The sequence below is a fragment of the Pangasianodon hypophthalmus genome, chromosome 27, assembly GCF_027358585.1.
Source record: "Pangasianodon hypophthalmus isolate fPanHyp1 chromosome 27, fPanHyp1.pri, whole genome shotgun sequence".
Lineage (NCBI taxonomy): Eukaryota > Metazoa > Chordata > Actinopteri > Siluriformes > Pangasiidae > Pangasianodon > Pangasianodon hypophthalmus.
The window spans coordinates 16,627,819-16,643,090 of record NC_069736.1 but is presented as its reverse complement, the minus strand read 5'-3'; the positions used below and the strand labels follow the sequence as shown (position 1 = coordinate 16,643,090).

Here is a 15,272-nt window from a genome sequence, read left to right as displayed (position 1 = left end):
CCAGGAAGGAAACATCTTTTGTAATTGCGCAGATTCTTGTTCTTTATTTGGATTTTTTTTTATAGCAACGGATGTGCTATAAAACATATCCAGGTCATCTTTTATAGCAACTAAATTTGTACTGTTTACTGACAAATACATCATATACACTCTCTTTTCATCCTCTCACTTATTGGTCACAATTGGTGTAAGTTGGACAAATATTGGTATAAATAGAGCTCTAAATAGAAATCTGCTGAGTTGCTAGTAACTCCCACTAACATCTATCAACCATGTATGGGACAGTTTGCTTGATAACAGTGATGCTATATTTAAGAGGTTACCAATACAAAGAAAGTGATGCCTGTGCACTAGAGATGGCAAAATACCACTTTTTACCACAAAATACACTTTTCTTTTCTGACACCAATATTGAAAACGAAACCTCGTGTATTAGCCGATATCGATTACCTTTTGATATTGTTTTCATAAAAACTACTAAGCTTTAAATTTTTGCTTTGTTTTTAACTGAAGCACTTCACAGTTAAACTCTTTCACACAAACATCACTTGCGATGCAAATATAATAAATATAATAAAGTATAAATATAACAAAATTCAAGCGCAACAAATGAAAAACATTTCCAGTTCCGAAAACAAATTTCTCTCCCAAATCCAATTCCAATCTTTGCCATTTGTTACACAAGCCAATGTCCGATCCACATTTTTCTGCTGTTATTGTCTCTACTGTGGACCCAAATCATCAGAAAGAAGAGAGGACCAAAAGTTTATGAGAGCGCCATCACCAGAGGGAGGCAGAGAGCAAGCAGTGATGTTGCTATCCCTGTTTTCACCACCAGAGGGTTAGGGTGAGGCTAGAGAGCACCGTCTTAATAATAATCACTGGCAATCAGTGTCACCTGTGTCTGGGTTTATTTAAAGGCACAATAGTTGATTTTATTATTATCATTATTATTATTATTAGTAGTAGTAGTATTTCTTAATTGTACAGATAACCTGAAAGATACTTACAACATGATTAAAAAAAAAAAAAAATTGGTTTAAGCCATGACCTCAGCACAAGTGTACTAAGAGGCTGAGAAATCCCGTTTGGAAAACTGACTTCCAGTCCAGAATGCTTGTTTGTGTTTGGATGCACCTCTTGTCAGTCATTTTATAGACACTACTCTACGGGTCACCGTAGATCCAGGAGGCGGAGCTTTGGGAACATGGGTGGGAAATGTTCAAATCTTGAACCCACCTGAACCCAACTGTTAGAGACCTAATCTTACCTAGTGCACCTTTAAGGAGAGCTCTCCACTCACTCAGTGCTCAGTCTTGAGTCAAACTTGCTGTGTGTTGGTGGCTCAATTCTCCCCCCGTTACACTGTGGTATTATCTCTGGCTTCTCTCGCCAACTCTCATTACTGAGTTGAGTTCTCATCACTGAGCAAACCCTGTAGATGCAGCACGGTTTTATATCAATGTTTCATATATAATTTCATTTACTACAGTAAAAAAGCCATAAACATAAAAGATGGAAATAACAGGTAACTTTTACATGCCATTATATAATAGTCCGGTTGGCAAAATCTTACAGAGAATTTTTTTGGATAGCTTCTGTAACTTCCTTCTGTTGGTCATTGATTCAGCAAAGAGTTCCCCTTAAAGAGACAAACCAAAAGAGAAGTCTCAGAATATGCTGACAAACATGTCGCTTAACTTTAAACATTTTCAAAATGTCCCACATATACGACATCATTGTATAACTTTAAAAATGTCTAAGTAACAAAAAAAAAAAAGACTCTTTGATTCTTTATTATTGTGTGCTTTTTTAAAATTGCGTATATTTAAAAAAAATGTAAGTGCCAAGTGTTGGAAAAATATTTTATCTGTTAATAATAGATGTGTCGTTAGAGTTACACCTTTCAATCTTCCTGTGAAGTAATTTTTACCAAAAAAAATCTGATTAATGAATTAACCAAATAGTTTATTGGTGCTGGTGGGATTAATGTCGAGACACCACTGACACCATCTTGGAAAATAGCTCTTCAGTGGAAATTTGTTATTGGTGTTACTGTCACTGGGCTTGTACTTATGACACCAGTGACAATTAATAACTCCAGTAATTAAATTAAAGTAACGACACCACATTAGATCAAGATCAAGAATAAAGGTTACTCACTGAAAGAGGATTTCATTACAGTCACACCCCAAGCAACAGTATATTTAGAAAGCAATGACAACAATGCAGGTATTTAGTTAGACAACTCCTTAGCATTCAGCTGGGGTTTAATCATTTTTAATAGCCGGCAGTGAGCTTGTGTGAATTGCATCGATGACGGAAATGTGGTTCTGTGGTTAATACCATCAGTGATTTCAGCATGCTGTGGTTGGAGTGCATTAAACAGTTACTCAATCACATTCTCAGACCATGACACACACACGTACACACACATATATACTCGTTCACTACAAAACAGTTTAATCACTTGCTCTAATGAATGCTGCCTCACTTGTCATCTTCATGAGCAAGTACATAAAGAACCTAGAGTAATCAGAGGTCTCTGTTTTCCACGGAAAGTTCCCAGATTGCATTTCCTCGTCCCAGTTTCACCCTGTTGCCTGAAACCACTTTATTAGTTGGCACCACTGAGTAACTCGAGTCACAAACATCAAGAACAGTCAGAAGAGTGTTTTTTTTCCTTTTGCTGAATGGCCTCGCTCTCTATTTTTAAATATAATGTCCTAACGTCTTTATTGTCTTTGAGCATTGCGTACAACTGTTTGAAAGAGCACCTACAGCTAGCTTGCCTTGACTAGCCAATACGAATGACCACTGCGTGTTACTAAAGCAACGTGTGGCTGGAATTCCACTTTTATGGATTCAAAAAAAAAAAACAAAAAAAAAAACACAAATGTTTGGAGTCATTTTAGACAAACATGTAATAGTCCAAGAATTTCGCATAAAGAATAAAACATTTAGGGCATGCTGTTATATGAAAGTAGGAAGCGGAGTTACGGTTACCACCCTGAATTATTTTCCTATAAAAGCATGTCCGGAAGTGTTTTATTCCTCCTATACCAGCAATTTGCTGAGAATGACACATCATACATTTTATGTATTTTTATTCACATTTATTGTTATAGAACGCCCACAACACAAGTTAGTTCATGTTCGCACTTATGTTATAGCAGCTATAAACAGTCGTTCCCTCACCAGCCTCTCTCTCTTGAAGTAAATAAGACAAAAAATATAAATGCAGCTTGTCATGTTACTGAGAAACTGTAAAACGTAAACTCCTCTGTCCTGAAGATGTTGGAAAACTTAAAGTTACAGCTTTACCTCTGAGTCTTACAAAGCGCTGACACTGGAGACTCCTTCCATAAATGTTAAATAAACATCTCCTTACAGACAACTAATCACCACCATCTGACCAATCAGAATCGAGAATTCAACAGCGCTGTGGCACATAAAGAACCGTGATTCATAATATGAAATGTATTAGGCAATTTTTGTGTCCTTTTTAGACCCAGACTCAGAACCAAGCTGTTCAGCTCTGCCCCCTAAAGGCTACCATATGTAATGTGCTCACTGCAATTGCAATGGCTGATGATCGTGCATTGCTCACGCTGATCTGTTTTTTTTGTTCTGAACCCTTTGGCTCTGATCGGTCACACTCCAGCCAATCAGAGGGTCATATTGTTATAGGGAAAAACAAGCTAAGTGTTTTATGACTGATGGCAGAACCTCAGCGGGGAAAGAGTTTAAAGTTTCCAGCTGTATTGTAAACATGAGCGCAGAGTTTTCAGCAAGGACAAGCGTTGTGCGCAGATGAGTACATTCATGGGAGCTGGTTTTCACTACATAGGTTGGAAAAAATTGAATATATATATATATATATATCTGTTAAATCATCATCAATTCACTTCTCTCTTACGCACAAAGGTAGCATAAAACTTCAAGATAAAATACTTCCACAAAAAGAAATATATATATTAAAATAATAATAATAATAATAATAGTAGCAGTAGAAATCCACAAAAAAAAATCACATACAATTAATACTCAAACAATACTGTAACTAAAGTGCTTTTGTACACATAGACATTCCAGTAAAAATCTTTCAAGCAACAGTTATTAGAGATCTCCTGCTTTGTTCTTCCTCTCCCTCAGAGAACCATGTCGGTTCCTCGGTTTGCTGTCCGTGTTGGAGTTTTCCGGTGTCTCCTGCACCACCAGAGCAACAGCGCTGACACGATCACTACCACCAACACCACTGCTGCTCCGACGAGCACCAACTTGACGGTGAACGTCGTCTCGGAGCTCTCGAAGCGAGCGCACGAGGAGCTCGTCCGGGTGCTGACGCCTGCCTTGTTCACCGCCTCCACGCACACCTCAGTGCCAGGAGCTATATCTCCCAGCTCCATCATCCTCCTATTCTCTCTCGCATCACGCGCCTCATCCTGACCCTCCACCTGAACGAGGTAGTGCGTGACCGTGGAGGATGGCGCGCACCACCGTACTACCACCATTCCACTGGGTTCTAAAGACAGCCTCCAGAGGGTTGGAGTGTCCGGAAGTTCAAAGGGGCCGCTGATACCGGGGCAGGAACAGGACAGAGTGAGTGCGAGCTTCTGACACGACTCCTGCTGGTCTTTGCAGGAGTCGTACTCGCAGGGCGGAGGCGGAGAACCCATGGTTTTGTGTGTCGTTTCTGTAGTTAATTCCTCATTGTAATCATTGTAGTCTTCACCGGGACTGAAAAAATGCGGATTGGGAACGCCGGGATGGTGGGTGGCATTGTGTGGTGGTGATGATGATGACGATGCTAATATGGAGGAGATGAGTAAGGTGATGGAGAGAAGGAGTGGAGGAGCAGGATGCTTTCTCAACATGGTGTCTGTAAACGAAGAATGCAAGCAGTTAGGACACAACAGAAGAACTATAAACATATTTGTATCATGTGATAACGCATTCCTAAAGCATTACACAATTTATTATAATTATTTATGAACATGCCTTATACTTTATAGCTATCTTTGTTGTTGATATGATGCATTATAAATAGTGTTCATAACATGTTGCACCAAAGAAACATTGCAGAGTGCAAATGATCAGGAAGCTTCTGAATGAAAGTGAAATAAAACAGTGGAAATGAAATGATAACATGTTTGTTATTACATTTCGGTTTTAATACCATGCGTCTGTCGATAATCTACACACAAATGAAGTTACGGTGGGAACACAAAGCAAAATGAGCCTGAATTTCTTTGATATTTGTGATATAAACACTACTTATAATGCATTCCACTAACAATTTATTAAATTCATTATTATTATTATTATTACTGCTATAATCTGTAAAGCCTTTTCATAAGTAATCACAACAATGTGCACAATTCCTTGTATAATGAAGGCATTACCATGTATCAATAAGTCATTATACATATGGTCTATAAACCAAAAGATTCAAAGAAATTCAGAAGTATATTTATATGCAAGTCATTACTAGCATGCCTTAAGCCAAGGAGAATACCCACAAGAGAAAAAACGCTGGAAAATGAATGACTCTTTGTGCCTCAAGCTACATTAATAACCCATAGAGCACAAAGACGTTTTAAATATGGAGAAAAAAAAAAAGACATCTGCTAATGTTCATGAGATGTCGTGATTTCACAACATCTACCCATACAGAGCATTGAACCAAAGGAGGGGAAAAAAAGACATTTCAAGGTTTTCTGATGTGTTTATTTTTTCCCCAAACATGAGTTAATGTTATTAAGTCAAATTAGATACTAGCTCAATTGAATACTTCCTAGAATGCTTAGCATTCCTTTGCAAACCATGAAGAATCATGATCAAAAAAAAAAAAAAAAGTACATCCAAAGGTGTATGGATGTTTCTGGTGCGTAGTTTTTGCTGTTGTATGCTGTTTAGAACTTCAGTCAGTGTGTTTGTAACATTTATGCCACATTTTGCAACACAATCCAGAAAGCAGACACAAAGAGCATGGCAAATCCAGCCCTAAAAACCAGCACATGTTGAGCAAGAAAGTGTGTGTGTGTGTGTGTGTGCTGTGTATTAGAAAGCCACATGCAGAGCAATAAGCGTAAGCTCTCACTATTGCTTGAAACCTAAAAAAGTGTGACTGCTGAGTTAAAAAAAAAATAATAAAATGCAGAAAAATCACTAAGTGGCAAATGATATTGCAAGTTTTGTAGAAGAATTGAGTAGCTTTGATATTTCGAAGCTATATTGCAAAAGTGGATTATTATCTCAGTCGCGTCACTATGGACTGATGTTATCTAAATAAATGGGTTAAAAGATTGACTTACCTATGTGATTATAAGTCCAGGCAATCTTCTGCAACTTCTGTTCCTGTTCCTGTGTGTGTATGTGTGGTGAATCTGTCTCTCTCTCATTCCAGCCTTTATAATCATCTCCAACTCCCCAACAATCGCCTTCTTATTTTCCTCCTCCCTCATCTCCCCCTGAGCCCTCCCTCTCCCTCTCCCCTCCACTTCTCTTTCTCTCAATCCTCTCACCGTCATGCTCCAAATTTCTGCACTTAGCAGTGCACCCAGTGCACCGTGTGTGTGTGTGTGTGTGTGTGTGTGTGTGTGTGTGTGTGTGTGTGTGTATGGTGATTAGTGCCGCACTGAACTCTGGCCCATGTGAATCATTTACACCCACATTCCTGTGCAAGTAGCAAACCTGTTGCTACATACCAGAAGTTGATAAGTTGACAAATTTACACTGTAATTATGTCTTTATTTGTATTCTGAGTTTTTCTTTCACCTAATACTTTTTGAATTTTTTTTTTTAGTAAAAATGAAATCACACATCTATAAATAAATAAGTAAATAGATAGATAGATAGATAAAAGTATAAACTATATACTATATACTAACAACAGCTTCATTCCTAGTCTCTCACGTTAGCTAGCATGATAATAGCATGATAATAGCCATGATAAATACAAAGTGTACGTTGTAGCAGATATGGAAGCAGGACAATGTAAAAAAAAAAAAAAAAAAAAACCTGCAGATACAGGTCAAGAGCTGTGACTGTGGCAGGATTGTTAGTGCCAGAGTGCCAGATGGGCTCGTTTGAGTATTTCAGAAAATCTCCTGGACGGTCACACACAGCAGTCTCAGGGTTTACACAGAATGGTGGGAAAAACAAAAAACATCCAGGGAGTGGCAGTTCGGCAGGCAGAAACGCCTTGTTTGATTAGAGAGGTCAGAGGAGAATGGTCAGAATGGTTCGAGCGGACAGGAAGGCAAAGGTAACTCAGATAACCACTCTTTACAACCGTGGGGAGAAGAAAAGCATCTCAGAATGCACAACATGTTGAACCATGAGGCAGATGGGCTACAACAGCAGAAGATCGCATCACGTTCCACTCCTGTCAGCCAAGAACAATTATCTGAGGCTAGAGTGGGCACCGAAACTGGATAGGTGAAGATTGTAAAAAAAAAAAAAAAAAGATGAAGCGACAATTTCTTAATCTTCAACTGTCTACTTTCGGTGAGCCTGTTTAAGTATTACTTTAAATGGAAACTTAGGCAAAGCACAGATACTTAAAAAAACAGACTGAGCCACAGGAACAAAGTAATAGTAGGAGTCTGGAATGTGTATCTTAAGGCAGAAACGGTTTAGTGGGATGAAATGAGGAGTCCCGTATAAACTTTTCTCAAGAAGTCTGGGATTTCTAGCCTCAGTCTGTGCAACATGCACCCTGTAAGCTCAGCCATTCCATTAGCTCAGGAGTTCTCAAGCTGTTTACAGTCAGATGCTACTCTGACTGTAAAACAATTCATGGACGCCCTCAGTATTTCTGAACCGTCCATCCATAGAACCCATTTTTTTTAATCAAAATTGTGATTAAATTCCATTTGATGTTATTTATCCTTTAGACTGCTAAGAAACTTGCACAATACTATAAGTGTTAAACAAACATTCTCCTTGGAGTCTGTTGGATTTCAGTGTGGAATGGATCATAAACCATAAACATACAACATAATACTACAGTTTTCAATATATCTTGATTTTCAAAGAGGACATTAAATACCATATTCCACTGGAACAGCAGAGGACATATTGAATGACTGGGTTAGAGAATTTTAACAAGGAGTATCAATCTTAGTCTTCAGCAGTTCAGGAAAACAGTAAGGTTTTCTCTCAATTTCACATGGTGTTTTTGTTCTTTTAAAGAACGCCCCTGTTAAAACGCCCATGATGCTAGAATGCACTAGAATTACTGGTAGTAGTTAATGGGAGAAATTCTCAGCAATGCTGCATGGCTAATGGCTCTCACTCATCAGAGTGTACTGGAATTAGCTGGCTTTTTCTCTGCCAGCATGATAAGAAAGAATAGAGAAGCCAAAAGCACTACCAGTTACGACCAGGCTATGACTCAAGTTCAGCAAAATGGTCGGTATCAAGTTTCCACCAAACTGGTATCCTCCCTTTAACAAGGCCATGTAACAGTGCACAGATATAAAATTTACATCTGCTAAAGGAGCTTTCATGCTAGGTGTTTTTTTCCCCCCATAAGGTGACGTCAAGTGTTTTTTTCTAACCTCCTGACCATCAAGCCGCAAGATGGAGGACAAGGAAGAAAAACAAATGGAGGACAAAGTGAAAAATGAGTCTTGATAGAGAGTGAATATAAGAAGATATTTAACAACAAAAATGTTTTATTGCTAATATTCCAACTAAAACTGTGTGTATATTTGAGAATTTCTCCACCACACCATGTAACGTCCTACTTTAACTCTAGCTACATTTAGTCAAATCACACAAGCAGCTCAAAATCTTTTGATTTTCTGCCTCCAAAGCTCCAGCGAAGACAAACAACCTCCTTATCATCAGTTACACCAATCTTTATTTCAACTGCATTACTGATAATAATAAATCTAGTGTAGAAAACAAGTTAGGCTAGTGAGTTAGCTGAGAGTTGCAGTTTTCTCACTATGTAACCTGTTGTGGTTTTAAAAAAAAAAGCTTGAGCTGTGTTTGTTACTTGTACAATAGCTAAATCATGCAGGAAGTGGTAACATACATCAGACATGTCATTTCCCCCACACGTCATTGTGGCAAAGTTTTTGATTGATTAAGAACTAGAGGAATTTTTTTATTTCAGCTATTAGAGGAAGTTCTTTCAGTGAGGGTTGCCACACTGACTCAAAGTTTGCACGCTAATCTTGTTTGACTCAAGACTTCCGTTTCAGTTCCAAAAAGATTCCTGGATCAGCTACAGTTTGTCTGTACGACTTAACAAACTGAGTCTGGGTGGCATTTCCTGAAATAAGTGTAGAGTCAAGATCATTCTTCCTGTATATAGTAGAGACTTGCGAGTATTTAAAGTAATACATGGTGTATTTTGTTGTGGAAAGCTGATTGAATGCATCATCATCATCATCATGTCTACCTCACTGTTCAATTCCTAAGTGTAAAATGATAAGTTGATTGATTTTCTAAAACAGCATTTATATTAATGCGCTTGTTCTAAAATTTTATCTTTTCTGTAATAACAGCTTGATTGACAGCCAGCTATATTTTTTTCAATCACCTTCCATCGACCCACATTAAAGACACCGAATTTATAGCACTTTAACAGCACATGAAATACAAAATGATTCCAACAATACATCAGTGATGAAAGCTGTTGCTGCCCAGAAGAAGGTCATTGTAGGTCAGATGCTTCATTGAGCAGCTTTTGTTGAGTGCTGGGAAAAAGTGGTGAGCTGTACATGAGGTGGAAGGAGAGAAAAAGAAAGGGATAGAGACCCAGAGAGAAAGAGAAGTGATGAAAGTACATTGGGATGTGAGACCCACTCTTTCAGGGAGTACATTTAGAGAAGACACAATGCTGAGCTGGATCAGATGTTATCAGATAACCCTGCCTGGAACCACTCCTAGATCGGGTCCAGGAGTGAGTCATAGCACAGAATTGGTACGTGTCATACCGTGTCATGCCACATCACTGTGGTCTCACTTGGGTTCTGCTGTATCATTGTATTGGTACGTGCTACCGAATTAAAGATTGGTATCATCATGTTGCGTGGAAGTATGACTACCAGCAGACTTCATGCAATCCTGAAATGTTTAAAATGATGAGGATCTAATGGAAAAGCTGGGTGGTCTAAGCCCATACTCTGTGTGTGTGATTGTATGCTAGTAAATGTTTTGTCTAATGATTAAACAACTTGTTTATGTAACAAGTTTTACAGGCCACATGCTGATAATATTTGCCATCTTTTGTATATCTAGAGGGAACAGTGTTTTCAGTGCGTTGTGTGAAAACACTCTTTTACAACACAATACGATATGATACGATACATTTATGGCATTTTGTAGACACCCTTATCCAGTGTCAACTGAGCAGTTGAGGGTTAAGAGACTTGCTCAAGGGCCCAGCAATGGCAGCTTGGGGGTGCTGGGATTTGAACTCATGACCTCCCAACCAGTAGTCCAACATCTGAACCGCTGAGCTACCACTTATCATGATACCCTGATTCTGCTACGATATGATTATAATACAGTTCGTTTGATCGCTATTTGACAACTTTGTTCAGAATCTGGGGCAAGTTACAGGCAAATCACACTGCTAGCCTACTATATTATTTACACATCAGTTTAAAATTTTAAATTATTTTTATGCAGCATTTCAGTCCTTTCCTTTCAACGTGATGCATCAATGCATATCGACAGATTGTTACACCCCTATGAGCAACACGTTTCCATTCCAGAGCCATTTTGACATTGTTGTTGTTTCAGCGCTGTTCTCAAATGTCTATTCATTCGTGCCAATGCTTTTCTAAACAGAATTTGAAACCAAGAACACTGAATATCAACAGCGTATCAGGGGGTGAGTGTGAGCTAGTTTGTCTCACAACCATGAACTTTCTACATAGACTTTGACCAAGAGGCCTGTTGTAACGCACAAACATACACTTGCCAAGCCCCAACAAAGTGGGCAAATGAACATGCTTAAGGAGGAGTACTTTAAAAGATCACCTGGGATATTTCCTGATATTTACCCACACAGTGTTCTGGTTCCTGTGCTTACCAGAATGGAATGCTACTGTTTTTTCTTTTAACTTTCCTTGAACTGTGTCGTTGTGACACAAAGGCAAAGCAGGTAGGTGTTTGCTGCCTCATAGCTCCAGGGTTCAATCCTCAGACTCAAGCTTGGGTTACTGCCTGTGAAGAGTTTTGCATGTTTTTGCATGCTCCTCCGGGAGCTCAGGTTTCCTCCCACCTTCCAAAAACATGCTGGGAGGTAAACTGGTGACTCTAAATTGCGTGTGTGTGTGTGTGTGTATGGTGCGCTGTCATGGACTGGAGTTCCGTTTAGCATATGTCGCCACCTTGCTCCAAGTTTTCCCGGGATTGGATCCAGATCCACTGCAATCCTGACCAGGATAAAGTGCTTACTGAAGATGAACGAATGTATGAACATGACATCACAAGTGTAAATTTGAGAAAGTGTAGATTTCACTCAGAGGAAAAATTGTAAATGATTAGGTTAGTGCTTGTTGCTTTTTTTTATCTTCTATGATTTTTCATAATATTCAAGAAAAATGCACTCTCATACATTTAGATCTTTATTTGGAAAAGCTGCTGGGACACAAATAATTACTTCTAAAGTAGAGCAAATCAGTTGCCTCTGCCCTCCTGGCTGGCTAGCCAAAATATTACTTTAAGTAGCAGCAGTGATTTGTTTTTGGTCTGTGGCTACACTGTAGTTAGGGATGATGGACAAAATGTTATTTGGTCAGATTGAATAGTACTCGAGGTTCTGCTGCACATAATGCCTGGGCACTTTTGGCTTGGACCAGTGACAACTGTCTCTCCATTATTGCAGGGTTTATTCTGAGCTGGATCACAAGCTAAAAGATAATTGCTAGTTAACTTTACACCGAAGTGCATAGTAACAGAAGTGTTAATTTGGCATAATTAACCTACCGAAGGATTGGACTGAACTGAAGAATTAATTTGAACTTCGCAGGCACTTGATGAACGTATGCATCAACAAGATTTTTGAGCTGGATGTGGGAGCTTTTGCTCAGAAGCAGCTGAAAGATCATTTTTTATAGAGGTTTACATTTTTGAGTGTCATTACAAGTCAAGAATGTTCAACAAAAGCGTGGTCAGTTGCTCCAAGTGGAGACTTTTAAAAATCTTTTGGAAAAGACAAAGTAACCTTGCAAGATTCGCTCTTCTGACCATAAACCTGGATCAATAACGGACACTTGATGTGGTTACACAGTATTCATAAGCAATCTCTTAGTTTGTATCAGAACTTACCAGAACCGTATACACACTAACTGCTCCTGCTGTACCCTAGAAGAACAGAATGTTCAATTCCTTTCAATTTTATTCGCATAGTGCTTTTAAGCATAGACATTACCACAAAGCAGAAATCCGGATTTAGATTTAGATCCATAATGAGCAAACCAGAGGTGAACCAGACTGAAAAAGGAACCCATCCTCTTCTGGGTGAGATTATAAATCATTACACTATACAGGAGTGGAGGAGTAAAGATAAACAGTACTGAATGTGTTGAAAGGATAATCAGTTTTTATGATTACAGCAGCAGCTCTTGGGAACAAATCTACACTATCCAGATGAACTTATCCACTGAAGCAAAGGGATAATATACCACATAGCTTAACAGGTCTTGCCATTCCACATTGGCAAGAATGCAAAACTAAATAATTTCCATGGTATCCCGCCAACCTTCTCTGTAGAACCATTTCTCCACTGGCATGTAAATACCATCCAACATTTTTTTCTTTCCCCAGTCTTCTGTCTCAAAGTAGACAGCTGTACGTCTTCACCAAGCCATATAGCGAGTGGCACTCCCAGGGGAGCGGCATCGTTTCTGTGAGAAAGCTGGGTTGGTGGACAGATGGACGCGGAGGAGTCCGGAATATTCCAAAGTCCAGAAATAACCCTGGAGGATATGTACTGTATGTCTGATTCAAAGGAAGATGTTAAATTAGTAAACAGTGCTAAGGTCCGACGGGACCCATCTCAACTTCTAGAATGCCTGGGGTACGATGGAAACTGTTTGGGGGACATTCGCTTTGAACACAAGCCAATTCAAGCCATATTCAAAAGCAGAAAAAAATCATTTACTGCTTGTTTCTTGGTGTGTTCTGTGATCAGATTGGTCCAAGAGAGAGATTTATCTTTTTTATTACTAATTCCTTAGAAACTGAACGAAACTCTCTCAGAAGTCTCGTTTTTTTTTTATGTATCACAGTTCTGTCTGCATGTTTTTGAACTTACTCTGTGTATGACCCTTCTCAATCTTTCATTACTTATTAAATTCGAGCTTTCGACTCCTTCCTTCCTTCCTTCCTGTCCTCCTGCACATCTGTCTCCCTCATTCTGGTTCCCCATTTTTGTTTCCCCCTCCTTGTCAGCACATCTGTGAGCGGTTAGCTTGTGCGTGTGTGTGTGTTTGTGTAATAGTCGGGTGCAGCTGTAGGAAAAATTCTTCCATTTTACACATCCTGATCCACTGCTGGGATATGAGATGCTGGGCGTAGTCTGAAGTGTGTGCTGTGGGGTTGACATAAGCATTACAAAATGGGCGTTCGGGGTTACGTGCATGAGTTTGCGCATTAGTGTGGAATATGAGAATGATGAATTGTGTTAGTTTGGTCCAATACTGCTTTTAACACACCCTCTGTAACTTCTCCTCAGATCCTTTTTGTCATCATATTGTCTAAAACTTTATCAGCACATGTGAAATTTATTAGATGAGTTCTTGAATGTAGAAATTACGCCACCTAAATGTAGCAACTTCACATGCTAGCCAATAAGACTTAATTTAGTTTAGTTAAAATGACTGTACATGTCGCCAGGGAAACCTCTCATCTATATTGTGCTTATGATGAAAGTGACCACTTTTGCTGATCCGTAGTAAAATCTATAACTATGGAATGAAGGGTCCGGATTTTGATCCTGAGCTTGGGATTCACATATTCTCTGTGTACATTTGAGTTTCCTCCAGGGTTACTGGGTTTCTCTGACCTCCCATAAAAAACATGCCGAGAGGTAGACTGGCTATGCTAAGTTGCCCCTAAGTGTGAATGAGTGTTTCAATGCGTGTGTTGGTGCCTAGCGATGGACTGGTGACCCATTCAGGGTCTATTCCCAACTCACGTCCACTATTCCCAGGATTCCCCGGCTCCACCATTACCCTGACCAGGATAAAAGCACTTTCTGAGAATAAATCAATGAAATGAAAAATGAAAATGTAATGAAAAGGAGAGACAAACTATCAGAAACACGGATGTGTAAGTCGTTAAGGAAAACTGTGCTTCTGGTGGTAGACACTGAGATAATGGCCTTGAACAAAGAGAAAAACAAAACTTTAAACAAGTAAAGAACAGAAAGTAAGGGTAAGTGCTTTACTCCTTAAGGGAGTGTGAGACATATGAGGCTAATTATAAAGGCTGATGGTTTCATAAGAGTGTGATTAGGAGAGGAGCTGCAAGCAGTGACAGAGTTCCACATTCATTCGCACTGTGTATGAATGTGTGTGAGTGAATCATACCAGGACAGGGGGTTTCATTATGTCGGGGAACACAGACAGCGACACAATGAGACAGAGACAGACAGAGACAGACAGGGACAGAATCACACACCGTGCTGACAGGCTGAGGTGTGCCGATCCGATTCATTCAGTCTGAATCATGAGGTTGCTCTTTCTGCACGCACACACACACACAGAGAGAGAGAGAGAGAGAGAGAGAGAGAGAGAGAGAGAGAGAGAGAGAGAGAGAGAGAGAGAGGGGTAATACTTCCTTCTCGCTCTGGAGCTGTGCCATAAATCATGTACTATGACCTAATAAGTGTGTATTATACATTATACATTACACTCACCAGCCACTTTAATAGGAACACCTGCCCTTTCATGTATTTATCCAATCAGCCAATCTTGTGGCAGCAGTGCAATGCATACAGGTCAAGAGAACTTGAGTTAGGGTTGACATCAAATATCAGAATGGGGGGAAAAAAAATCTCAGTGATCTCAGTGACTTTGACTGTGGCATCGTTGTTGGTTTGAGTATTTCAGAAACTGCTGATTTCCTGTGACTTTCACACAAACCAGTCCCTGGAGTTTACACAGAATGGTGCGAAAAAAAAAAAAAAAACATCCAGTGAATGCCTTGTTGATGAGAGAGGGCAGAGGAGTACAGCTAGAGCTGACAGGAAAGCTAAGGTAAATCAAATAACCACTCTTTACAACCGTGGTGAGCAG

The 15,272-nt window shown here is 39.4% G+C and overlaps 1 protein-coding gene across 1 annotated transcript; it reads right to left on the bottom strand.

Annotated features, from left to right (window-relative positions):
- Nucleotides 1–5: 5 nt before the first annotated feature.
- LOC113531216 (leucine-rich repeat neuronal protein 4) lies at nt 6–6,475 on the bottom strand. The gene is made up of 2 exons (XM_026921790.3): nt 6,318–6,475; nt 6–4,882 (listed from the first exon to the last, which is right to left on the bottom strand). The coding sequence occupies exon 2, from the start codon at nt 4,875–4,877 to the stop codon at nt 4,152–4,154; it is 726 nt and encodes a 241-aa protein (XP_026777591.1). The 5' UTR covers nt 4,878–4,882; nt 6,318–6,475; the 3' UTR covers nt 6–4,151.
- Nucleotides 6,476–15,272: the final 8,797 nt, after the last annotated feature.